This window comes from Zootoca vivipara, chromosome 2, assembly GCF_963506605.1.
Source record: "Zootoca vivipara chromosome 2, rZooViv1.1, whole genome shotgun sequence".
Classification (NCBI taxonomy): domain Eukaryota; kingdom Metazoa; phylum Chordata; class Lepidosauria; order Squamata; family Lacertidae; genus Zootoca; species Zootoca vivipara.
Genome location: NC_083277.1, coordinates 93424148 through 93451040, shown reverse-complemented (window position 1 = coordinate 93451040; position 26893 = coordinate 93424148). Strand labels below are relative to the sequence as shown.

At 46.5% G+C, this 26893-nt stretch overlaps 1 protein-coding gene across 1 annotated transcript; it reads right to left on the bottom strand.

Annotated features, from left to right (window-relative positions):
• Window positions 1-1436: 1436 nt before the first annotated feature.
• On the bottom strand, window positions 1437-25642 carry MYCBPAP (MYCBP associated protein). The gene is made up of 20 exons (XM_060271872.1): window positions 25512-25642; window positions 24221-24262; window positions 23522-23649; window positions 22891-23053; window positions 22466-22572; window positions 20254-20434; window positions 19665-19780; window positions 18581-18731; window positions 16818-16933; window positions 16138-16256; window positions 15244-15349; window positions 13838-14027; window positions 11964-12151; window positions 10115-10261; window positions 8559-8867; window positions 7407-7528; window positions 6103-6218; window positions 4541-4653; window positions 3907-4089; window positions 1437-1600 (listed from the first exon to the last, which is right to left on the bottom strand). Exons 1-20 carry the CDS (start codon window positions 25567-25569, stop codon window positions 1499-1501), a joined length of 2757 nt encoding a protein of 918 aa, XP_060127855.1. The 5' UTR covers window positions 25570-25642; the 3' UTR covers window positions 1437-1498.
• Between the last annotated feature and the right edge of the window lie 1251 nt (window positions 25643-26893).

The window sequence follows — 26893 nt, the reverse complement described above, 5'->3', positions numbered from 1 at the left end:
GGGTTCCTGCTGACCTTTTTATTAATGTAGAAATTGGAGTTCTTGGTGAAGTCCAGAAATAAACAGTAAATTGCAAGAACTCGGGCCAGGAGGAAGATGAATTTCAAGTAAGTCTTCAAAAGGTTTTATTTATGTAATGATAAGATGAGGCAAACATACTTGGTACACTCTGACCATTAAAATATTGCTGATGAAGAATTGACGAAACAGGACCTTGTCCTGGGATTTTTTCACTGGAATTTATTTTTATTTGCCTCACTATCATACTGGAATTGATTCCTATTTGAATTCATCTTATCAATTCCTATTTGAATTCATCTTATCAATTTACTTAACAGCATACAAAGGCAAAAGGTACATGGATATTGTCCTGCACAATCCAGGTTGGGACCTCCCAACTGCCTTGATCCAAGCAGAAGAACTGCTGGGAGTTTTGAGGTTGAGCTTTCACCCAGATACTGCCTGAAGTGCTGCAAAGTCGGCAATTTTAGCAGGTGGCTAGAGATATGGGATACACACTTGGCACAGGAGTTACAAGTGCAATAAGGTACTGGGCTCTCCCTTGCCGATAGTCCCAGTCGCAGGCTTTAGATGAAACAGGGAATGGGGGCCATTGCTATAGGAGAGGCATTTCTTCTCTATAAGTGGCCCATTCACCCATGAATGTTTTCAATACAGCAAACTCCAATAAACAACATCTCCTGCAAGCATTCGAAAGTTGGCATTTATTCATTGCATTTATATTCCACATTTCTGCATCGTGTTGATGTAGTCCAAAGTTGGCAGTAACCAATTAAGTTTCTAGATTTCCCAGAGAGCTGCTCATCGGTAGTGGTCCCATGGGGACGACCAAAGACCAGCCCTCAGCAGATCCTTGCACATCTATCACAGGAGGGCTGGCCATGCTGCTTGGTGGGTATGAGTTTGGGGCTTTTGCTTGAAGAACTACAAAACTAGCTTGATGGGGCATTTCCTTGGGGGGGGGGGAGCACCATAGCTGAACAATTCCTCTTCCAAGCTTCTGGAAAGGCCTTGTCTGTAAACAGGCTACTATAGCATTGATGGAGCTCTGCAGGCCCCAACAAGCATAATCCAGGGCTCTGCAATGCATATAGAAGTAGCTGCCTGAAATCTGTTTTTATGAGGAAGAGGGAACTTGATGGTGAATCACAACAACAAGAAGTTATGATCTACCCCTGGGTTCAACCATGTCGTCGTTATTGTATGAAGCCAGTCATAGCATCGGTCTGAAAACCTTGCCATACTGTGGATTGCCCTTAATTACACCCCCGAAATTTTCGACAGGGTTATACACAGCAGAGGACAGAGAAAAGAGTCGTACCAGCCAACTGTGGCAGAGTTAATTGTGCAGATTAGCCCTCATGTCTATTTAACCAATTGGCAGCTTTGTAAACAAAAGGAAACTGCTCTGGCACAGCATATATAAACAGGGTTTATTATTATTATTATTATTATTTCATTATGAAATCAGTAGTATTTAGACAAAAGGTGGTTTGTTCTTGTTTTCTAAGGGATCCTTCTTCAGCACCTCAAAGAGGGAAAGCATTTTGGTCACCATTGAATCCAGCAGTCCATAAACCTAAGAAGAGAAGTCAAAAAAGCTTTCAGGACAAAAATGTGGACAGCAAAGTCCCAGTAGAAAGGTGCGCATGAACAGTCAAGTATGTTTTTTCTCAGGTGGTTTGTGTGTGTGTGCAGGCATCCCATAACAAACATTCTCTGTGTGTGAGAGAGGCATTTTTCAGCCTTTAACAGAGCAACCCTGTATAGTACACGTCTGTTCAGAAGTATGCCCCACTGAATGCTCTGTGGGGCTTGCTCTCAGATATATGGGTGTAGGATTGCAGCCTTAACTGCAACTGAGGATAACCCTCAATATTACTGCTGCAGAATTCCATCATCAGTGACAAATTGGAGCAATCCCAACAGTTCCTAAAGCCTCTTTCTTCCATTAGCATAATGGCTGAGGAAGCTACAAACATATATAAACATATAAGTCAGCAAACTGTTTCAATCCACTGTCCCTCAGACCTTTTGGGGGGAAACATAAATGAACGAATTCCTATGCCCCACAAATAACCCAGAGATGCATTTTAAATAAAAGCATACATTCTACTCATGTAAAAACACCAGGCATGCCCCACAAATAACCCAGAGATGCATTTTAAATAAAAGGACACATTCTACTCATGTAAAAACACATGATTCCTGGACTGTCCACGGGCCAGATTTAGAAGGCAATTGGGCAGGATCTGGGCCCCGGGCCTTAGTTTGCCTACCCATGATATAAACATATACTATTTGGGGTGCATGTAAAGCTGTAGCCCTAGCCTCACCAAACTTGGGAATAAGGCCCACTGAATTCAACAGGACTACTGAGTAGGACTGTGCTGTAACCTGCTGCCCATCTTTCTTTTCAGTGGGCTGAGGAAAGGCTGAAACCTTGCCTCACACAGGTGCAAAAAAGGACTGTGCATTTAGAGGCAGGGTGGAATTGTCATTTCAATAGGTTAAGTGCTTCATAAATTTTTGGGAAGCACTCTCTGTCCCACGTTTTATCTCTCATGTTTGACCTGTTCAGCTGAAGAAGATGCAAGCCCGTATATCCTTTTGGCTGGTGGAGGCTGAAGGCAGGTTATTGTGCCTGCTGGCTGTCCTGGGAGATTCTGGAATGGACCTCAGGTGCTGGTCTAGCCTGCCCTTCTAAGCTAAGATCAGGGGTGAGAAGTGGCAGGAATTAGATGGCCATGAAATGCACACTTGCCCACTGCATACTCAAGTGTGGCTCAGTAGACATGGATAAGATTTTAGGAACAGAGGAAGCTGCCTTATCAGATCATTAGCCTATCTAGCTCAGTTCTGTCTGGCAGCAGCTCTCCAGGATGTCAGGCAGGATTCTCTCAAGCTCCTGCAGCCAATCAGAACCCGCGGATGTTCAGGTTCCAAAGAACGTTTGCAAACCAGAACACTCACTCCTGGGTTTGCGGCGTTCGGGAGCCAAAGCGTCCGAGTTCCAGAGCGTTCAGGATCCAAGGTACGACTGTATTTTTATTATTAAATTTCTATACCACCCTTCATTTAGATTATAAAAACAAACAAAAACACCCCACCCCCCCGTTTAAAAGGCCATAGATTGTATTAAAATGTTATGGTTCTGGCTGAGTTTATTCCGGAATAGCAGCCCTACCCAAATCTCTTTGCAGCCTAGCCCTATGCTGTTAAGAGACAAAAAGTGTCCGCCTGAGTACCGAGAAGTAGTCAGTGGGGAGAACCGATTCGTATTTCAGGACTGCCGGAGACTCTATTTCCCCCTTTGCCTCTGAGGAAGCAAAGGGAAAAGTCACTCTGAAATTGTGGAGAAGGCACCTGTTTCAAAAGCAATGCATGCATCAAGGAATCATTATAGAGAACTTTTAACTTTCATCTCAGGAGCCCGGATTAAACAGTTGTCCGTCTCTCACAACTGCACAGAAAGTTCTAAGCCTGATATCAATTGCCGTATGTTGAAAAGATGGCACAAAATGAAAAAGCAACTGACAAGCAGCCTCATCCTAGGCACATTTGCTCAGAAGCAAGGCCCACTAGTTTTAACAGTACAGTCAAACCTTGGTTTGCGACCGCCTCCGTTTGCGACCACTTCGGTTTCCGACGACCGCAGACCCAGAAGTGTTTACATCCGGGTTCCGTGGCGCTCAGATGCACAGAAACGATCTGCACAGCGCGCACGTGCGGCGAGTGACCGATTCGGGGAGCGACCGGCTCCGCGGAACGGATTGCGGTCACAAACCGAGGTACCACTGTACCTACAAATAACAGGGTTCAGAACTTCAGCTAAAGCGGTAAGGAAATGGGCAAAAGGTAACAGCGCTGGGCACACTGACTTACTTCGACATAAAGTTTCTCGTGGTACTTTTCCTGCAGGATTGGATCCACTTGTTCTTGGTGAGCTTCTTGAGCATCTGCCCCTATAGCTTCCTGTAACGCAGCGACGGCCTCCTTTGTCTCCTTTGTAGAACCTCTTGCTTTTCTCTCTTCTTTCAATTTGTCTTTCTTGCTTTTTGGGCGTTCCTGTTTAGAAAAAAAACAGGTATGATATAGACTATAGAGAGAGAGTTCGGAGCAAGCCAAGGACATGCATTTACATGCACGTGTTCTCATATGTATTTCCCAGCAAGTTGCACGTCCGAAGGAAGCAGCCCTTTCACAGCAAAGAGGCAGCTCAGTTCAGAAGCTCCAAAATCCTTTTCAAATACTTCCTCTGAACCAAGTGCTTCGTTTCCAGCATTCGTATCTTAGAACAGTGTTTCTCAACCACTGTTCCGTGGCACACTAGTGTGCCGCGAGATGTTGCCTGGTGTGCCGTGGGAGAATTACTTTATATATAGTCAATATAGGAACAGAGTTAATTTTTTAAACATTTTCTAATGGTGGTGTGCCTCGTGATTTTTTTCATGAAATAAGTGTGCCTTTGCCCAAAAAAGGTTGAGAAACACTGTCTTAGAAGAGTCCAGCTATGTACCTCTTTGGCAGCTTTCGCTTTTTCTTTTTCTTTTTCCTTTGCAGCCTTCTTGTCTTCTTTCTGAAGTTTCCGGTCCTCTTTCCCTGTCTTCACGGCAACTGGCTTCACCTCAACTGCACAGAAAACAGAGCAGTTTTGCTAAACCAAACCCTCTTTGGACTAGAATTGACAACTTTCCATTATTGCACTGGTCTCCGTCATCTACTTTTTTTGCCAGGTAACTAGTACCGAGCTCTGAAAAGTCAAGAACATTTGAGAGATCCTGTTCAACAAACATCATTCACACATCACCCTAAACCAAACCACGGCTCAGCATGAACACATGAACATGCAGGCTTCCAGAGAGCAGACTGCAAAGGCTTTGCTCCTCTCTGCTCCTTTCGCTGCTGAGCTGAGCTGGCCCACTTGTGATTTGTATGGAGAAAGCTAAACGCAAGTTCAGATGATGCACTACAACAAACCATGACTTAGTTCAGCTCAGCTCAGCAGCAAAACGACTGGGGAGGAACAAAGCAGCTGCAATCTCCTCTCTGAGAGCCCACTTGGTTGCTCATTCATGCTAAACTTTTAGTTTCCTGTTAATTATATTGCTTTGAATATATACTTTATTAAACTGCAAAGAACAGATACCACACTTGATCTTAGTCAAAATGCCGGGAAATATTATTATTATTATTTAAAGAAATATTATAGTATGATGAATTTGCAAGCAGGATTTGAAGCATGAGCAACAGGGGGGAGGGGGAAGGACTTAGTATAATATTGTTTTGATATAAGAGATAGAAGATAGGGCGCAGTAAAAGGGGGGGAAATAAAATCACCATGGAAAACAGGATGGGAAGTCGTAAAACAATGTATTGAAGTGTATACAGTGGTACCTCGGTTTACAAACACAATTGGTTCCGGAAGTCTGTACTTAACCTGAAGCGAACTTTCCCATTGAAAGTAATGGAAAGTGGATTAATCCTTTCCAGACAGGTCTGCGGAGTACTTAAACTGAAAATACTCAAACCGAGACGTACCTAAACCGAGGTATGACTGTATGTGGAAATTTTTCATATATATATATATACTTTATATTTTACTTTCTTCAGCAATGTTTTATCCTTGTTTCATTTGATGTAGGTTGTAAACCGCTCTGCGATGTTTCTTTAAAACATAAAGCGTCATGGAAATGAAATTAATGATAACAACAACAACACTGGTATGACTACCTAGCATGGTAAAAGGTAAAGGACCCCTGGATGGTTAAAGCCAGAATGTATGGAAACACCATTTATCTCCCTGCTGCAGCAGTACCTGTTTATCTACTTGCACTGCCATGCTTTTGAACTGCTAGGTTGGCAGGAGCTGGGACAGAGCAGCGGTTTTGCAGGGATTCGAACCGCCAACCTTCTGATCGGCAAGCCCATGAGGCTCAGTGGTTTAGACCACAGTGCCACTTGCATCCTAGCATGACGAGGTCATTAACTACATAGCTGGATTGGCAGGCTGCACTCCTGGCCTCTCCAGATTCTGCCGAGCTCCACAGAAAGATCTCCTCCATTGACACAATAGCTCACCTACTTCCTCTGGAACAGTTTCTACGTAAGTATCCTTCTCAGGCATACCAAGCAGCGACCTGAGCACCAGTGAACGGCCCACCAGACCATCGATCACTTCACGCAACAGCTGGAAACTGCAATGAAAAAGGAACTAATTTAAGTCGGAGGAGGAGGGGGCCTGAGAAAGCAACAGAACGTTGCTACCTGTTTTTCAATGTTTTTTCTCCACCTTCAGAACCAAAGGCAGCCTGAAACTAGCAGGAGCTGCCCCATGTTAACGCGACAAGGCAGGATAGGGAAGCTCCAAGTGTTGCTGTCACACTCCAACAAATCAGCTCAAGTCTAACTTGAGCTAACTACCTAGCTCAAGTCAATGACCTGGGGCCAGTCGCCATCTGTCAGGCCAGTCAAGAAGGTTGCTGCAAGGGGCAGGAAATGGAGACAGGAGAAGAACAACACATGCTTCCCTGAACTCCTTAGAAGAAGGGACTGTGGAATAAACAAACAAACCCAACTACATCTAGAATTGGCTTAGGAATGAAGACAAATGTGAGCCACCCAGCACCCCAAAATACCTTTCCTCCTCTTAACATGGATCAACCCACCTGTTGGGAGCCCCAGCTTCTTCCCTACTCTACATAGCATTTGGGTTTGCTTCTGGAGGGGATAACAGAATCGTAGTATTGGGGGGTTCCCATGGGTCATCTAGTCCAACCCCCTGCAATGCAGGAATCTCAGCTAAAGCATACATGGCAGGTGGCCATACCACCTCTGCTTAAAAAACGTCCAAGGAAGGAGAGTCCACAACCTCCCGACGGAGAACGTTCCATTGTAGAACAGCTCTTACTGTCAGAAAGTTTTTCTAATGTTTAGTTGGAATCTCCTTTCTTGTAACTTGAAGCCATTGGTTCATGTCCTGTTCATATCCGAGCAGGAGAAACCAAGCTTGTTCCCTGTTCCGTGTGACAGTCCTTGAGATATTTGAAGATGGCTATCGTAACTCCTCTCAGTCTCCTCTTTTCCAGGCTAAACATACCCAGCTCCTTCAACCGTTCCTCATATGGCTTGGTTTCCAGACCCCTGATCATCTCTAATTTGGCTGACAATGTTACCAGTTAGCTAGCGTAAGGTGTCTGGTGGACAAAATCAATCCTTTACAGCAGTTGTGGGGAGCCTTTGACCTTCTAGATGTTGCTGAACTCCAGCTCCCATCCTCCCTTGCCACTGGCCATGCTAGTTGGGGTTGATGGGAGTTGGATTTCAGCAACATCTCAAGGGCCACAGGTAACCCCATCCCTGCTTTACAAGCATCCGCAACATACCATATTTGGTAAAGGAGGTCTGTCTGAGGCATCACTGGTGGATAACAAAGCTCCAAGGCTGCTTTATTGAGCTGGGCCAGGGCAACTTCTCGTTCCTCTTCCTCAGGGATTGCCAGCAAAGCCTAACGAGAGAGAAATCACAGCCAACATTTCTCGGTTTAGTTCCTGGCTATCCATGGCCAGACCAAGATCACCATGCCTGGTAGAATGAAAAAATTGGGCAAAAGAGCTGCCCCACCTCTAGCATCCTCTGTGAAAGTTAATAGCTGGCCTCAGCCTTGTAACGCTTCCACACCTCCAACACGCCCCTGTCCATGGGAAATAAAGGTAAAAGGTAAAGGACCCCTGGATGGTTAAGTCCAGTTAAAGGCGACTGTGGGGTTGCAGCGCTCATCTCACTTTCAGGCCGAGGGAGCCGGCGTTTGTCCACAGACAGCTTTCCGGGTCATGTGGCCAGCATGACTAATAAACTTCTGGCGCAACGGAACAACGTGCTGGAAATCAGAGCGCACAGAAAGGCTGTTTACCTTCCCACCACAGAGGTATCTATTTATTTACTTGCACTGCCATGCTTTCAAACTGCTAGGTTGGCAGGAGCTGGGACAGAGCAATGGGTGCTCACCCTGTCACAGGGATTTGAACCGCCGACCTTCTGATCAGCAAGCCCAAGAGGCTCAGTGGTTTAGTCCACAGCGCCACCCGCATCCTTGTACTGAATGCCTGAGCCACAAGATCTGCATTTACTGGTTACAGGGATTCTCCCCTTTGGCATCCACCTTTAAAAAACGACATGGGACTAAACCTATGAAAAGCCATATTTTCATTTGAGTTTCTAATGAAGATAACAGCATTGGGGGTGGGCTGGATCTCTGGAAGCTGCGGCTACCTACCTGTAATTGGAAAAGAAAGACAGTCACTGGGAAATAGAACTAACAGTGCCCTGCTCTTCTGAGGTTACTTGTGCAAGCGTCTTAAGACGGCACGTTTGTGCACACCACGTTCCAGTGTCTCAGTCCTAGACACGACTCCCGATTCTTCTTTCAATCTAGCTGCCTTCAATAAACCAAAAGTTTGGATATGTTGATAAAGAGGACGAGGCTTTCTAGGAATAGGGCAGAGCCAGGAGAAGTAAGGAACACCCGAATCAAGCACCTGTTTAAAATCAAAGATGGACAGATTCCACTCCACTCTGCTGATGTCCTCCATTCGGTTGACGTCTTCCACATCAGACCTACTCAGCTCACCAGCCAGCTCCTCCGCCATGGACTTCCTCACCGACTCGTCTGGGGACACACTCTTACGGGGCAATTCATCGGGACTCTTCTGCCGAGACTCCCTACCGCTCTTGGGTGGAGAGGATTCTCCTTGGCTTTTCCTCATCTCCTCCTCGTACGGGGGAGGATTCATGAGTTTATTCCACAGCTCATACAGCTCCTTTACCACTTGGTGCTGGTAGTACAACTGAAAGCGGTAGAAGAGAAGAGAAGAACATAAGAAAAGCCCCTCTGGTTCATCGCTCTGTTCTCAACCGTAGCCAACCAGACGCTCGTGGGAACTCCAGCAAGCAGGACCCCCAAATAAGAGCACTCTCCCTACTTGCAAGGCCCAACAACTGGTATTCAGAAAATAAGGGCAGCAAGGAAGGATTAAATGCGCTATGATATCAACATACTTGAACGGATTCCGATGGATTCCATGATGTAGAAATCCCCTTTTAGGATATAACTTGATATGCCAGCTATAAATAAATAAATAAAAATGGCTCCCGGGTCTGCCATGGGAGTTGTGATGTAGAGTTAACGATTGCTACTTCAACTATAGGTGTCGCTGTGTCCGGCTGTGGCAGTGAATCATGCTGTTCTCTTACAATAAAGCTGTTCCTTTGTTAAAACAACATCTTGGCCTAGCTTCTTCCCTGAAATCACCTGACAGGAGGAGCATAGAATCACAGAATTGTAGAGCTGGAAGGGACCACGAGGGTCATCAACCCACTTGCGATGCAGGAATCTTTTGCCCAACGTGGGGCTTGAACGCACAACCCCGAGATTTAAGAGTCTCATGCTTTACAGACTGAGAGTATAAGTTCCTGGAACAGCGGCTACAGCCCCTCTTGGGGGGAAGGGGGACTGTGTCACTAAAATCCACAATCCCTTCAAAGTTCAAAGCTCTTCCTTCTAGCCGTTAGGCAACAGAAATACAAATGTTCCTCAATGAGGAATGTTGTTAGAAGTATGTCCCCATCTTGCCAAAGAGTTACAGTGGTACCTCTGGTTAAGAATTTAATTCATTCCGGAGGTCCGTTCTTAACCTGAAACTGTTCTTAACCTGAAGCACCACTTTAGCTAATGGGGCCTCCTGCTGCCGCTGCGCCACCACCGGAGCACGATTTCTGTTCTCATTCTGAAGCATACTATTTCTGGGTTAGCGGAGTTTGTAACCTGAAGCGTTTGTAACCCGAGGTACCACTGTATTCCTTTCCTGTTCCATTTACCTCTAGAGTAATGAAGAAAATGCATGACATTGAGCCCCGTCCTCGGTGACTAAGCCAACCGTCCTGTATGCACTTAGGCAGGAGTAAGTAGCATGTAACTCTGTGGCACGCACTTCTGAATAGAGGCAGTTCAGGAGTGCAGTGCATCAACCCTAAAGCTGATTCCTTACATCCTGACCCATAAAAAACCAACTCTTACTCCAAAGCAGAAAGATACCTCTGGGTTCATTCTGTGGAACAGCTCTTCCTCTGTGACATATGCATCGTGAGGAGACCGTGGTCGCTCTGGTACACGGATTCGATCAAGCAGGTCCTTCAGATTCTCTTCCACTATGACAGAAACTTCCCGGGCTTCTAGCTCTTCCTGCGATTTCCAAGAAAAGCACATGAAAGTTTGGGTGTGCACATTCCTCTTGCTGCTTTCATCCGCTGAAGCACACGGAGAGAGAAATACATAAACATGCACTGTCGCCTCAGGGCGGCAGAAGCAAAGAGGAAGGAAATTCTGCCCTCTGCCACTGCCCAGATGAACAAGGGCTATGGGCACATGGTTTCTCTCCCTCCCTTCTACAGTATCCGAGCATCTCTGCCCAGCCAGCCTCACAAAGTCACTCTAAAAATGTGAGTGGCCCAAGGTCACCTAATGGGCTTCATGAATGAGTGGAGTTTTAAACTCTGGTCTCCCTGGTCCTGGCTGGAAGTTCTGCTTTGGCCTGGAGAGGCAAGAAAGGAACGGTCCATTATAGTCAGCCAGGGAACACCAGCAAGCTGAGTTGCAACTGTGCATGCTGAGCCCTTGGATCATTGTCTCCCTCACTGCAGATCTTTGCCACCTTCTCTTATCACTTGTAAATGTCAAGCCAAGATAAGATCACCCAAAATGTCACTCCTTCCTTGCTGCTGCTACCTCCACACATTAAGTAATCAAGAAGTTTCAGTGGTCTGAGGTCCCCCCCCCAGAAAACCCCCAAAGATAGCTCGATCTATTTCTCCCCCACTAAACTGGAGGGCAGGACGAAGATGTATTTTTAGAAACCATTTCTCAAGAGATTGAGGGCAAACCTTTCCTGACAGGATTGGAAGTCTTTGTTCTTGTTTTTCAGATTTTAGGCCCAGGTTGGGCAAAAGTTGTTGCTTTTTCGCCTCAGCAAACCAGGAAGCTTTTGGATACTGAAGAGACAAGAGCTAAAGACCCCTTCCTCTCTGGCAAGCCCATCAGGCAAGCCCAACCCTTCACTCTCCCCCCCCCCCCGCCCCCCGATACAATAAAGTGTGCTTTTTGTTAACTCTGGGGGTGCCAGAATCTGGAGCGCAATCGGGTATCATAGCTGCCAAGTCTCCTGTATTCCCCGGGAAATCCCCGTTTTCCCAGCTGTTCCTAGCTGAAAAACCGGATTTTTTTGTTTTTTCCCGGTTTATTCTGGTGCGGCAGCCATTTTGGAACTGGGCAGAGCATGTTCAGAAGTGACTTTTGATGCTGTTCTGCCCAGTTCCAAAATGGCTGCAGTGCGACTTGTGGCGCGGTGGCCATTTTGGAACTGGGCAAAGCAGCATCAAAAGTCACTTCTGAGCATGCTCCGCCCAGTTCCAAAATGGCGGCAGCGCTACTTCCGGTCTGCTAATTCTGGCCTGGTCCCTTATTTCTCCGACAGCAACTTGGCAGGTATGTCGGGTATTCATGTCAAAAGATCCAGGGAAACACGTGAGAACTGCAGGCTTGAATGCAAACTGTACACTACGTAAGAGAGGCATAGTCCTGAATCTTTCAGTGATAGTGATGGACTTGGTGGTGATGGACTCAACTTCCCTCAGGACCAGCCAATATGGCCTATGGTCAGGAATGATGGGAGTTGTAGTTTCCAGCAACATCTGGAGGGTCACAGGCTAAGCCACCCTGCTCTAGAGAAACCCCTTATGGCATTCTTTCATCCGCGTGACCATGACGAGGAAGGTATCTTTCCCCGTGGGATAACAGAATGTGTGCTCAAGCCTACTCATCTCACAAAAGACACCTAACCTTAGAGCACCCGATAACCCGCCATGTTTGTTAGCCCCGGTTTGATTACCTCTATCTCGTTCCTGAGGTCAGCTGATATATCTTCATACACAGCAATTCCCCACAGGGTCACTTGCAACATAGCACCTCCTAACAACACAGGGCGAGTGCCAAACTCCCAGGACTCCGTGAAGATGCCTGCGCTTATCGCCTTGAAGATGAAAGAAAACTTCCTGGTTTCTCTAGGGAGGATAACACCTAACAGGAACAGAAGGGGATGGGGATGCATTGCAGTTTCCACTGGCAAGGCAACTCCTCTGACATCCACTTCACACATTGCTTTGGTTTTCATTCACGTATTTTCACATTCATATCCCCATCTATCAACAAGCAAGAGTCCTCAAGGCTTTTGTAAGGATGTAACACAGGCTTGCAAAAACAACAACATGTGTTTGCCGCAGTGTAAATTATACAAGCACTTGTAGGATGGCCACAGCCCCCTATTTCATGTAGAAGCACCGCTAAGCATGCCTTTGTCGTTGTGTAGGAAGGAGGAACAGAACAGAAGGATTTCGGTTTATTATTAGGTGGCCTCTTGCCAGGATACTCCATATAATCTTCACCCTCTGGTGCCAGCCTCCCTGTTAATTTTGTCTCATATATATCACGCTCCTTGAACCGGGAGTTATTAGGCAGAATCTCTTCAGTCAGTGCATAATGACCTGGCCTTGGACAAAACAGATCCAAACCGACACTCAAACGTTTGACACTAGGCTCTAGGCACAAACGGTCAGTATCCTAACCATATGGTTGAAGCCCACCCATGTGACTCTACAACTTCCAACAGCTTTTCTTCATTTGGCACCCAGGAGGATCCCCTTTGCCTCAATGCCTGGCCACAGAAGTGCCACATGCAAATAGAAAGGGTGGAGGGCGGGAGTCACCAAACAAGCACGGTCAGAAGCCCCTTGCAAGGACTTCCATTTGCACAATGGGGCTTTCCCCCTGCCCTTCTTGCACCCCCCAAAATTAGCTCTGGGTGGGTTGGGAGAAACCCTAGAATAGTGCACAGGGGAGAGGGGGAGTAGGGGAGTCATGCTTGCATAGATGGAATGACTATAAGATCACAACATTGAATTCCACCCTCTGCCTCTCCTCCTCTTTAAGCATCCACATTTACCTGCTAGCTACCACCAGGACACAAAGATGATCGAACTTATATTATTATTATTATTATTATTATTATTATTATTATTATTATTACCCCGCCCATCTGGCTGGGTTTCCCCCACCACTCTGGGCGGCTTCCAACAAATAGCAAAATACATTAAATATCACAGATTAAAAACTTCCGTAAACAGGGCTGCCTTTAGGTGTTTTCTAAATGTCAGGTAGTTATTTATCTCCTTGACCTCCGATGGGAGGGCGTTCCACAGGGCGGGTGCCACTGTGGCCAAAAGGCCCTCTGCCTGGTTCCTTGTAGCTTTGCTTCTCACAGTGAGGGAACCGCCAGAAGGCCCTCAGCGCTGGATCTCAGTGTCCGGGCTAAACGATGGGGGTGGAGACGCTCCTTCAGGTATACAGGACCAAGGCCGTTTAGGGCTTTAAAGGTCAGCACCAACACTTTGAATTGTGCTCGGAGACGTACTGGGAGCCAATGTAGATCTTTCAAGGCCGGTGTTATGTGGCCTCGGCGGCCACTCCCAGTCACCAGTCTAGCTGCCGCATTCTGGATTAATTGCAGTTTCTGGGTCACCTTCAAAGGTAGCCCCACGTAGAGCGCATTGCAGTAGTCCAAGCGGGAGATAACTTGAGATCAGAACCGTTATGCTCAATTCAACCTCCTAAGGAGGTTGTCCTGCCTGCCTGCCTGCCTGCCTGCATTTGGCATTTTTATCGATGCTGCAAACATCGAACTTGGGGATGGGAAGAGGAATCACCCACCTGATCTGGTGTTGAAGTAAAAATTCTGCATGTCTTTCCTTTTTTTCTCTTGAAAGCTAAAGGGTTGAGGTAGCCTTCGCCAATCATACCAGATGGCAGCCGTGCCGTCGTTGCTCACAGTGAGCAGAGATTCAGCTTTCTCACCTACTAGAATTTCAAAGGTGACCCGGGCAGCGATGCCAACTTCACCCTACTGGGCCGAAAGGAAACAAAACACAAGGATGCCAGAAATGGTCAGGTTTTGCCTGAGATGACCACACTGCCCACCCTCCACCCCCCAAAAAAACAACCTTACCAGCTGAGGGCCAAAGCCAGTCCTGCTTCCTGATTCTGTTACCTCTCTTTTGGCAAACAAAGACCCAGAAAATGTGACACGCATGAACATTTTGAACATTCTTCAAAGCACATGGCAACGATCTGCCTTGGAAGGCAGCTTTTGTTGCATCATTAGGTACCCCTACATGATTACAAACTGAATGAAAACAAGGCAGAAGGCTAGAGCGGAAGCAGCTAACAAGGTGCCCTTTAAACATTGTGCACTACAACTCCCATCATCCCTCACCCTTAGCTATGCGGGCTATGATTGATGGGAGTTGGAGCCCACTAATATCTGGAGGGCAGCATGGATTTGGGGACGATTTTAAAAACCTAGCCTACCTCTTTCCTGCCCTCGTACCTGTGGCTCCTAGAAGCTGTCGGCATGCAACAAGCGACCACACCCCAGAAAACAGCTTAAACTGGTCAGTTAAATCAGGTGAGGGTAGCCAATGGGTCTTAAACCCTTGGTGAGTTAGGGACTTCTTGTATCTCCTGCGTGCAAAGACAGGTGGATTGAGCGAATGAGACCAACAGCGGGTCCAACGGTCAAGAAGGCAGTTTCTGCATGCGCTGTAGAGGGAACTGAGCGGCAGATGGGGCTCATCAACCTGGAAAGGTAGCCCATCTAGGAGAAGGAAAACTCTGACCCCTAAACCTCCACTGACTTGAGGCTGTGCTCATTCGTGAGAAAGGCTTTGGTGCTCACTGCTTTGCGGGACATCTTTGGGAGAAGAAAAGGCTAAGGAGTAAGCCGGACACAAATTCGGAGTGGAGTCCTTAAGGCAGCTGGGTGGCATCTTTTATGCCTCCTCTGGCAGCTCCTGCAGATAAGCTGGTGTCAAATGTATTGCTTTTCTTTGCTTTGGACCGTATCAGCGAGGCTGAGGGATGGGGTCTTGCCATCTGGGCAGCCCAGCATCTCCACCCACACTGCCCAGGGCTTGCGCCCTGGAGAGGTCACTTTACAATGCAGGAGGCAGAAGTTGCAGCCCCAGCAGGTGCCGTAACCTTCCAACGGTTTGACTTCGGCCCCAAAGGTTCACTCCCGAGACAGACGGATGCCAACCACAACAAGCCCCCCCCCCCACCTCTTCACAAGTGGTGCTGATCCAGCGAGCTGGTTGTTCACAGAACTTCAGAGACGGGCCCAACACTGGTGCTGAAACCACATCTGGGTACTTTGCTAATGGGTCCCTAATAAATACAGCAAAAAAATTAAAATGATGAGAATGAGAATCATTCAAGGTATCAATTATGTAGCTCAGCAAGATTTAGTCAATTTTTAACAAATAAATAAATAATTTATCATTTATAAATGGTTTCCCCAGCCACTCTGGGCAGCTTCCAACAAAGTATTAAAATACAGTAGTCCAAACATTAAAAGCTTCTCTAAACGGGGCTTTTTTGTCTTCGATTGGTAATTTCTTCTCTTAATAACCAAAGTGACTAACTTAACTCATTAACTTAAGAGTTTTCTTAAATGAAGAATTGCTGCATGCAGGCCACTGCTGGAGGGGTACACACTTTAAATCAAATATGGAGATATACAAGGCATGTCATCAAAAGAAGAATAAGAGAGCCAAGCCCCAACTCACTTTGGGTTTCAGAGCCTGAATGGGTAAAGTAAAATAAAATGGGGAGGGTGTTGCATAGAAGAATTGGAGGGTGGGGGAGCCAGGCATGTCAAACCTGCGGCCCTCCAGATGTTTTGGACTACAATTCCCATCTTCCCCAACCACTGGTCCTGCTAGCTAGGGATCATGGGAGTTGTAGGCCAAAACATCTGGAGGGCCGCAGGTTTGACATGCCTGGACCGTTAAGCGGTCACTTGCACTCACTAATTCCCCCGCCCTGCAAATACCTGCTGCCCCAGAATGAATGTTTTATGGGAAATACGGGTTTGGAGAAACCATGCTGTCCTCACAAAGTCAGGCTTTGTTCCAGGCCTCACATCCACCCGCCCTCAGCCAAACGTTACTAACCAGTGCTTTTCTTCAGGAAATTCTCTAGTTTCTTCTTCTTCTGCTAAGGATGATAGACTCTCTGCTGTTACACTGGTGTATGGGTGATTTCTGCTTACAACTTCCAGGCCATCCAGGTCCTTAACTCGAGAGAGAGAGGGGGTGGGGGGAGAAAATGTGCTGTGATTTGTGGTTGGCTTTGTTTCTATTGTTTAAAAGGAAAATCAGAATATCCAAACACCATTTACATTATAGACAAGGGGAAAGCTACCGAGAAGTTATACTCTGGCCTCGTATGAACAGCCTTGCACATTGAAATTATTGTCGCCATAAAGGTAAAGGGACCCCTGACCATTAGGTCCAGTCGTGACCGACTCTGAGGTTGCAGCGCTCATTTCGCGTTATTGGCCGAGGGAGCCGGCGTACAGCTTCCAGGTCATGTGGCCAGCATGACAAAGCCGCTTCTGGTGAACCAGAGCAGCGCACGGAAACGCCATTTACCTTCCCGCTTGGAGCGGTACCTATTTATCTACTTGCACTTTGAAGTGCTTTTGAACTGCTAGGTTGGCAGGAGCTGGGACCGAGCAACGGGAGCTCACCCCGTCGCAGGGATTCGACCCGCAGACCTTCTGATCGGCAAGCCCTAGGCTCTGTGGTTTAACCCACAGCGCCACCCGCGTCCCTATTGTCGCCATACATACCGGGTTGTAAAAATCCAGCTTTTCCATGACATCCTTTAACTCGTTTCGCCGCTGCTTCAGAAAGAGACTCTTCTCCCAGGTGCGATGGAAACTGAGGTATTTTGAAGGTCTGGTACCTGTGGGGAATACCCAAATGTGACCCACAGATGGATACACCAAGAGGTCTAGCAACTGAGCTTTTATGTTTCCCGATAGAAAGTGTCCTCATGAATGCCAAGCTGCAAGCTTAGCTATAGCAGTTTCTGACTGACTCAAGCTGATCTGAACAGAAATTCTAGCTCCCAAGCAGCATGGAGATTTCTATTGCTTTTCTGGGTACAAACACACAACCCCTGTCTGCAAAACCTCATATGAGATTATCAGCAACACTCAGATGTGGTGGCACCTAACGGCATGCTGTGATCATTTTCCTCTACAGGAATCTAGTGTTTGGATTTTGCTTTCAGCCTTTGGGCTGGGTGTGTGTGTTGCGACCGATTTCCCCCTCAGTCTCAGAGGAGATAATTTCAACTGGGTTATTGGACGGGTTAGCGGCTGGGATGGTACTGTCTTTGTTTTGCCTTCCCCTGCGTTATTCAGTGTTATTTCCTTCTTTAAGGAATACATGGGCATATTGTACTGGACACAAAATCTCTTGCCATGCTAAGGCTGACATTAAGGAATAACTGGTGTGTTTTTTTCAAAGCAGGGGTTGTTTTATCATTACTGATAGTAAACAATATGATTTCTTCATCATATGAATTTGCTGTTGGACTGTTTCGATATAATGAAGCTTACTTTGTTATGCATTGCTGTTCTCATTATTTTTGTGTAGATAGCTATTTTTATTTTTATTAATATTATTATTACTAATTGATTGAATATATTTTTTTATTTATTGAATTTATATACCCCCCCCTATACCTGGGGCTCTCAGGGTGGTTCACAGAATAAAATCAAGATATAAAAACACAAAATACGCAATAAAAATAAAACAGCAACCCAATAGCCCCCCCCCAAAAAAACACATTTTAATAGGGCATAGGATGTAATTCAGATCAACCAAAGGCCTGGTTAAAAAGGAACCTTTTTGCCTGGCGCCTAAAGGTGTATAATGAAGGTGCCAGGCAAACTTCCCTGGGGAGAGCATTCCACAGAAGGGGAGCCACTGCAGAGAAGGCCCGTTCTCATGTTGCCACCCTCTGGACCACTCGAGGAGGCACACAAAGAAGGGTCTCAGAGGATGATCCCAAGGTGTGGGTAAGTTCATATGGGGGAGAGGTATTGCGGTCCTGAGCTGTTATATAGATAGATCTTGTTCTGGGCACCAGTAAACTGATGGAGGGGATGACTGTTGGACCATTTTGCTCTATTCCAGGCATAGGCAACTTTTGGCCGTCCAGATGTTTTGGCCTACAATCCCCATGATCCCTAGCTAACAAGAGCAGTGGTCAGGGATGATGGGAATTGTAGTCCAAAACATCTGGAGGGCCAAAGGTTGCCTATGCCTGCTCTGTTCTGTTGCCTGCACACACCTGCTTAATATTAATCCTAGCTGGGAATAGTTGGGACTTCAGAATTCCCCCCCCCATATTTACCATCTCAGCCTTGTTAGGGCCCGACAGCAAACAGTGCCGCAGGTGGATGCCGTGCTACTGCCCACATGCAGGATGACTGCAAGATCACATTTGCAGCAAAGCAACAGGAAATGACTCTACCCCTTCTAAGTCATTCTCGGCATACCCCCCCCCCCCAAATAGCCTAATAGGTTCATGGTGCCTAACCCATCTCCTTCCAGATGCTGCGAGGTTTCCCAATGTGAGTGATTTCTTCTGGGTAGCCAAGCTCGCTTTGGCCCATTGTCACTGCCAGTCCGTTGACCTCATCGCCAATGAGCACAGGCTGGTTCCAGAATTCAGTCCCTACATTGAAGCCCTAGGAAAGAAAGGTCACATAGCTTTGGTTTGGTTTTGCGACACAGGATAAAATGTGGGTACAATGTGGGGGAAATAAGAACACAAGGTAAGGATACGACTCAGGATTTTGAAGAGCTGCTCGGTTTAAGGATGACCAAAGTGACCGCCTGAGCTCTTTTTGTTACCTGCAATTACTCTCCATCCAACCCTGCTTTGATATTATCTCTATATTTATGACCCTGCTTTTCTATTTTACTTTTTAAATCACACACAGAAACACTCAAAGCAACACACAGCCAACGAAAGTTCAAAATCAGTGACATGAAAAGGCACCAAGGCATACTACAAATCTAATGAAGTAGATATTAAAAACAGCCAAATGGTGACTTAATGTTTGCATGTTGAAACAGAAATAAAATGTTGACTGAATGTTAATTACCGGTATTTTTGTTTATGTTACATAAAATACTGCAGAGCTCTTGTGCCTTTCCCATCTGCCGATCTTACTGTTCTGAAGCTAAGAAGTAACTATAAGGTTCTCATGCAATGCTGAGCCAAACCATGACTTTGCATGAATGTACAAGCATGCAAGTTCCTGGAGAGGAGGCTGTGACTGTATTGCTTCTCCTCCCTCCTTGCTGCACTGCCGTGAGCCAACAATTTGCCTTAGTCTGGCTATTTGACCCAAGGCTCATCGTTTGCCTTGCTCCAGAGTCAAATCACATGCGCTGCTACGAAGGTTTGCTACAGCTAAACATTTGCCTTCAACATCCGTATTCATTTGTGGGGATGCATTTGGAGCAATGGTTCAAGCCCAGCTGAATAACTGGCATTCCACCCCACCCCGAATGCTTCGAGGGTGCGTGTGCAAAACACGCTTAACTACGCAGATGTGGAATTTGTCACAAGTCTCTTCAAACATCACCCAAAGTAAGCTATCAAGGACATTCACCTTTCCGAGGTACAGAAAAGGGAGGCTGCGGTCAATTAGAGTACGCTGTTCCTGGATTTTTCTGTAACTCTCCGCAAAGTTCATCAGCAGCGTGCTTTCCGATTTGTGGAGACGTTCTAAAAACAAAACAAACAAGCAGACAGTTGTTCTCGCGCTGTAGGCCAGTCCCGAGATCTAGGAAATCCACACGGCATGTGTCATATGCTATGGGTTATAGCTCCACACTTACAATCACTTATTATTAATTACGGCATATACACCCCAACTTTTCTCCAGGGAGCTCAGAAGCACATCTCTTCTCTCCCCCCTCCCCCCAACTCTCAATTTTATCCTCACAACAAGTCCGTGAGGTAGTTTAGGCTGACAGAAAGTCAGTGAGCTTGATGGCCGAGTGGGAATTTGGTCCTAGCCCAGTCCTCTACCCACTACACCACACTGTCCCCCTTACTTAAAACCTTCCCTCCAGTCAAATATAGAAAAGGCACTAGTCAACACTGGAGTGAGCGCCATCAGCCACCATCACTAACACGGGTGTATCTAGGTTTATTTGGGAACGCCTGCAACTTGCCTGCTGCAATAGTTTATTTACCACAGAGCCTTTTCTGCTGCATCCTCCTGAGCATCATGTTGCGGTTCCAGTTCTGAAGGGCCATGTGCTGCTGCGAAGGCGACGGGGCGCTTTTCTTTTCTTCCTCGCGCTTCTCTCTGAACCTCCCCAAAAGTTGGACTGACGCTCCATGAAGTAATTCATCAGGAACTAGTCTCGCTACCTGGGGGGGGGGGGGGGACGACAAAACAAAACAGCGGTGCAGGCTTTAATTCCCATATAGGGAACAACAGCCAAAAACCAACAACCCTCAAATAGGCAAGATACTGACCCGATGCGATGCACCCACTATTTATTTATCACATTAAAAGTTTGTGTGACCGCAAACTTTATCACTAATTAACACATAACTCTAGGCAATTCTAGACAGAAGCCTTATAATGCAAACAGGGTGGCTGCATCCAGATTTTCCTGGATGTTTATTGGGCATGTTATAGCCCAGATTTTTCAGTTACAATCATAGAATTGTAGTTGGCCTTTACCCCGGTACAGTTCCCCTTTATCACGTACATACAGTGGTACCTCTACTTATGAATTTAATGCGTTCCGAACGCACATTCGTAAGTCGAAAAAAATTGTACGTCGAATCCCATAGGAATGCATTGGGAGAAAAAATTCATAAGTCGAAGCAATCCTATCTAAAAATTAGTAAGTAGGAAAAATCCTATCTAAACCGCATCCAAGATGGCGGACGGAGCTCCATTCGTAAGTAGAAACATTCGTAAGTAGAGGTACCACTGTAGCCCAAGAAGACAACAACAAGAATCCGCTGACAGTATACGAATCAATATGGCTAACCTGACCCAAAAACCCACCCCTCACACAAATAAATCTCACTACAGCCAACCAAAGGCAACCAACTGCACCGTAGGCCGCCCCGCCCCCCCAGCCTCTCTCGCCACCAAGGAAATATAAGAAGCGAATAGAAAGGGAACCCGCACAAGTGACGCTGACACTAAACCCGACACTTACACTGAGCAGAAGAATAGAAGCCTTGCCACCCCACCCCACCCCACCCCACCCTTCCCCCTCTTTCCTTCCCAACCTAATACTGCATGCAACACTAATGTCTCACAACAAATGTAACTGATCTGCAGAAAACACAACTTGAAAAGAGAGGCAACGCCCTCCCCGTCAGATGTCAAAGAGATAGACAACTACCTGACATTTAGAAGACATCTGAAGGCAGCCCTCTTTAGGGAAGTGTTTAATGTGTGACATTTTAGTGCATTTTTAATCTTTGTTGGAAGCTGCCCAGAGTGGCAGGGGAAACCCAGTCAGATGGGCAGGGTACAATTAATAAAATTATTATTATTATTATTATTATTATTATTATTATTATTATTATTATTATTAACTAAGAAATTTTTAATTTTTTTTTTAGTTGGAAGGGACCACGAGGAGGATCCAGTCTAACCCCCTACAATGCAGGAATCTTTTGCCCAATGTGGGGCTTGAAGCCACGAACCTGAGATTAAGAGTCCCATTCTCTACCATCATTGCCATTCTGCCACTCATCATCTACACCAGTGGGCAGAGCCTGATGGAATGTATCTGGAGCAGAAATGGGTGAGTGATGTCCCTCACCTCAATGAGTGCTTCCCCTGCCTTTTTTCTGTTCTGGGCATGCACAAAGGTATTCATGACTTGAATCCAATCTAAAAGTGTCCCATCAGTGCTAGGTTTTAAGCTTGTGTAACAGGACTCCCCACCCTCCCACGCAACCTCTAAATCTGTTCTGGGTGTTCCCCCCAACCCTCCAGAGCAGATTTGAGGAAGGTGCAAGGCACATGGGACAGAACGAGAACGTCCTGTTCCAAAAGCATAAATCTTTTCTCTGATGGGATATTCACTTAGTGCTGCATCGGATAAAAGTGTCTATATTTTATTTATTTTATTTGAATGCAGGAAGTCAGACAAAATCACCAGTAAAATGGCAGTCTTAGAAAGTTTAAACCAGGCATCCCCAAACTTCGGCCCTCCAGATGTTTTGGACTACAATTCCCATCTTCCCTGACCACTGGTCCTGCTAGCTAGGGATCATGGGAGTTGTAGGCCAAAACATCTGGAGGGCCGCAGTTTGGGGATGCCTGGTTTAAACAGCTATATGGGCCTGCTGGCATAAAAAGGTCCTTGAGGGATGCCTGCTCAATCTACCCGCAAAATAATACTAAATACAGCAGCTGAAACCAACCTGATCGTGCCCTCTTTTTGCAGCTTCTTGCTTGAATTCCTGGAGAGTTCCTAATATGCTATGGGGGAGGACATATCCAAAGTTATCAACAGCCGGTTCTTCTAGACCTACAACAAAGACAGCAAAACAATAAATCATAGAACAGACCCATTGTATAGGTCAGGGACGTCCAACTCCCAAGAGACTGCGATCTACTTCCAGGGGGGGGGTGGAAACTGGCAGTGATCTACCCATTTGGGGGTGGGATGGAGTTGTCAAGCTTTTTTTAGGGGGGCAGGCCAAAGTTGTTGAACTTGTTTTTAGGGGGGAAGCTCAAACCTCAAAGCTTTTTAAAACAGTAAGTGTAGGGAATTTCAACAACTATTCAGGAATTTCAAATATCTAGCATAGCTCACTCTGGAATAAAAACTGAAGATTGACTATACCAGAATAATGCAGTGATTTCTTGGTTTCATCTGAAACAGTTGGATAAGCAACCAGGAAATACGCCTTCTTCCCAACTTCTTGGGGCTTGGATTTGCGAATAAGGTACTTCTTGGTCACAGGAGTTTTCTCTTTCTCTTCTTGAGGCAGTTGTGCAGCACGGAGCTACCGAAACAAAACACAGCCCCAATGAAATGATCGCTAGAGTGAAACATGGAACTAGGCTCCATGGCAACATTTTTACACGTTCAGGTAGTAAAAGAAATTCTTAGGAAAGAAAAACAAAGAAGGAATCCTAGAGTTGGAAAAGGCCTTAGGCTCATGTAGTCCAACGCCATGAAATGCAGGGATCTCAACACACAGTTCTGCATCCAAGTCGAAACCACACCAGACCCCTGCTTGGCTTCACTAATGTGCTAGCAGTTTGATTGCTGCACCACTAGGAAGCTATCTAGCCTTCCACAAAGACTGCTGACATCCTACACCAGGCACCCCCAAACTTCGGCCCTCCAGATGTTTTGGACTACAATTCCCATCATCCCTGACCGCTGGTCCTGTTAGCTAGGGATCATGGGAGTTGTAGGCCAAAACATCTGGAGGGCCGCAGTTCGGGGATGCCTGTCCTATACCCACCTTTTCCAAGTCTTCCAACTTGATGGCTAGAGCCTGGATATCCTCTCCTTGCAATACACAGCTCACAGGTTCCGGCTCTTCTTGAACCGGCGAGGAAGGCTGCTCATATGTTTTTTGCCTCTTCTTTTCTGAAACACAATTCCTTCGTTTTCTACAAAAATTCCATTTCACTCATCAATTTGAAAACATCGTTTAAAGTTTGGTAGAATCGCAGTGCAAAGAAAAAAGCATTGCTCCATCCCCAGGGTATATTGGAATTATACAACATTCTGGCTTCAATCCAGATACAGGTCACACAAAGCAGAGAATATGCATGAGCTGTATGTGGGATGCTGGGAGACTCTTCCTGGTGGCCACTTCAATTCCCCCTTTGCATGAGCGGCTGAACCAGGCATTGGCAAACTCCAGCCCTCCAGATGTTTGGGACTACAATTCCCATCATCCCTAGTTAACAGAACCACTGGTCAGGGATGATAGAAATTGTAGTCCCAAACATCTGGAGGGCCAGAGTTTGCCCATGCCTGGAAAAACCCAGGACCCAGCACTTAACCAGCAGCTTCCTGTTATGGACAAACCCAGAAACTATGGCTTATAGCTTCAAAACAAGGCAGGTTATTTAAGCCACCTTTAAGCCATGGATTCATTTCCTAGGGCAAAGCATTCCAACATCTCAGGACAATCATAGAAAAGGAGGGATACCTTGTGTCAACTCGCCATGCGCCCCAGCTTTTCGCAGCTCTCCTGTACAAAAACATGGTGAAGTTGATCACCATATGACACATTTAAGCGTTGCATTTCTGTGCTTCCTTACAGGAAAGTTTATGTATGCCTTATTAAATAAGTACATCTCTTTCTACACAGAGACCTGATGGAAGCCACACACTTCTGCCACAGACCTATCCCCTGCACATTGGTTTACTCCCCTTTTAAAGCCAACCAAGCCAGTGATCATTGCCACTTCTTGTGGCAGCGAATTCTGTAAATTAATTCCACACAATGTGCAGAAGGACTTTCTTTCTACTGTCAAGAATTAACCGACCACTGAAAGACGCCCCCCCCCGCACTCACTTTGTGTGCGCGCACACGCACACAGAGTTAAGGTCTCTCACAGGAGAATCAGCACCCTGTTCTCTTACTGTGCTTGTTCTACCACCCTTTGGTTGCCACTTTCTGCCTCTGTGAAGATGGTGATCCCGGGACTGAGATACAAATTTAATAAATGAAATGAAATGAAATGAAATAATAAATTCATGGAGGGGGGGGAAGAGAGAGGTCTCTGGAGTTTTTGCCAGGATATGCCCCAGCTGCAAGGGGCTTAGTCTGAGCAAACACTTAACCCTGAAACCTGTAGAACTTATAGAAAAGTGCAGCAACAATGAAGGTTATAGTGCATAAGGTCTCAGGTTCAATCCCTGGCAACTCCAAGTCCAGCTGTTTGCACCCCTGGCTGCCAGTCATTACGGGTCAACAGCGGGAAGGCAACTAACTTCCTATGTTGCTTGAATATACAACTTCTAAGGTGAGAGGCAGTAGTTCCTAAATGTTCAATTTATCAGAGGGTAAAATACCAGCTATAAGGCCCCACGACCCATCCCCTCCGTTCCACAGAACCCAACTCCCAGGCCCCCAATAAAATATTTTAAGGGGCCGAGCCCCTCCCCTGCAAAGTTGATGGGAACTGCCATTCAAATGGTGTGTGTGCACCATGTTATGTGATCGATTATTCAGGGTGGGGCTTACCTGCCCCCTACCCCCCTATTTTATTCAAGTTTCGCACCCCTGCCTCCATCCTTCGCTGTGGTATGAAAAATGGCGCTAGAGCACCTTGCAAGCTCCTCCTGTGGGCATCTCTTTTAAAAATAAATAAATAAAGTGCTCTCTCTATGACGAGCTTAATGCAAGGCGGCTTCCTTCCCAAGGCGGCTGGGAAACCCAGCCAGATGGGCTGAGTATTATTTATTATTATTATTATTATTATTCCCTTTCCTACCGGGGGGCGTTTTACTGGTGCGCGAGTCCTTCTTTCCCGGCTTGTTCATTATGCTCATGCTCCCTCCAGCTCTCGCCACCCGCGGGAACCGCTACGCTACTTTCCCCGCAAAAGCGCGCAGCGTTCCCCGTCTCCACGGCAACGACTTTCCTTCTAACAGCCCTGCCGGCGGCGGCGGCGGCGGCGGCTCCTCCCCTCTCTCCTCCCCCACGCGGGGCTCGCGGCGGGGCCAATTAGGCAGCGGAGAGCCACGCCCCCACACGCCGATGGAAGGGTGCAGCAGCAGGAGAGGGAAGAAAGCCCGGGTCTCCCCGGACGCACGCGCACGGCTCGGCGCACAGGCGCCGTGTTCCGTGCGCGCCGGCGCAGCCGTGCAAAACCCCATGGCAATTAGCTGGGGCGCGCGTGGCGAGAGTCGCGCTGCGCGTGCCTCCGTAAGCAGGTTTTGCAGATCAGCTGTGGAAGCGCGTTGAGCTGCGCTTTGCTGCATAGGCTCGGGTTGGCTCCAAGGAAGGAGTGCGGAAAAAGCACCCGCTGTGTTGCGCGGCAATGCCTGCTAGGTAGTGGCTCCCTACTTGCCTTCCTGGTTCATTTGTGAATCGTACAGGTGAAACTCGGAATATCGTCGAAAAGTGCATTTATTTCAGTAATGCAACTTAAAAGATGAAACCAGTATATGAGAGAGATGCATGACATGCAAAGCAAGAGATGTTATTTGTTGTAATTGTAATTATTTGTCGTTAGGCAGGTCAATTATAAATGGAATGTAATTAATGAAATGTAACATCGATGTTTATTTTTGTATTATTGTAACTATTGTTTTATTACTCTGGAATTTCCAAAAGAAAGCATTTGTAAAAATTAAAAGAAAAATAAAAAATAATAAGTAGCATTACTGAAATAAATGCACTTTTCGACGATATTCTAATTTTCCAAGTTTCACCTGTAGAATCATAGCGTTGGAAGGGGCCCCAAGTCTCATCTAGATCCCCTGCAGCACAGGAATCCTGCCCACAGTCATCCTGGAGCGAGTTCAAACCTTGTGCTTAACATGAACCGCCACCTTCTCCTCTTCTTCTTCTGCTGTTTTTGATGCCCAACCTCCTTCTCCCCAACCTCCGCCAGTGCCGACTTCACACCAAGGCTTCAGTTGCAAGAGGAGCGGTAGAACCGGCTGCCTCCAACTCTGAGCAAATCCCCCTTCCTTTCCCCTTCTAAAAATGGGAAGTAGGACGCAAATACGCGAGCAAATGCAGTTCGGGGGTTTCGGTACTTAGCCCATTGTTTTCCCCGCCTACTCCATTGAGGCAGGCTTGTTTCTCCATAAACTCGGATATGACGGTGACAGGAAAAGTCCTATTAGTTTACATGTTTATCAAGTG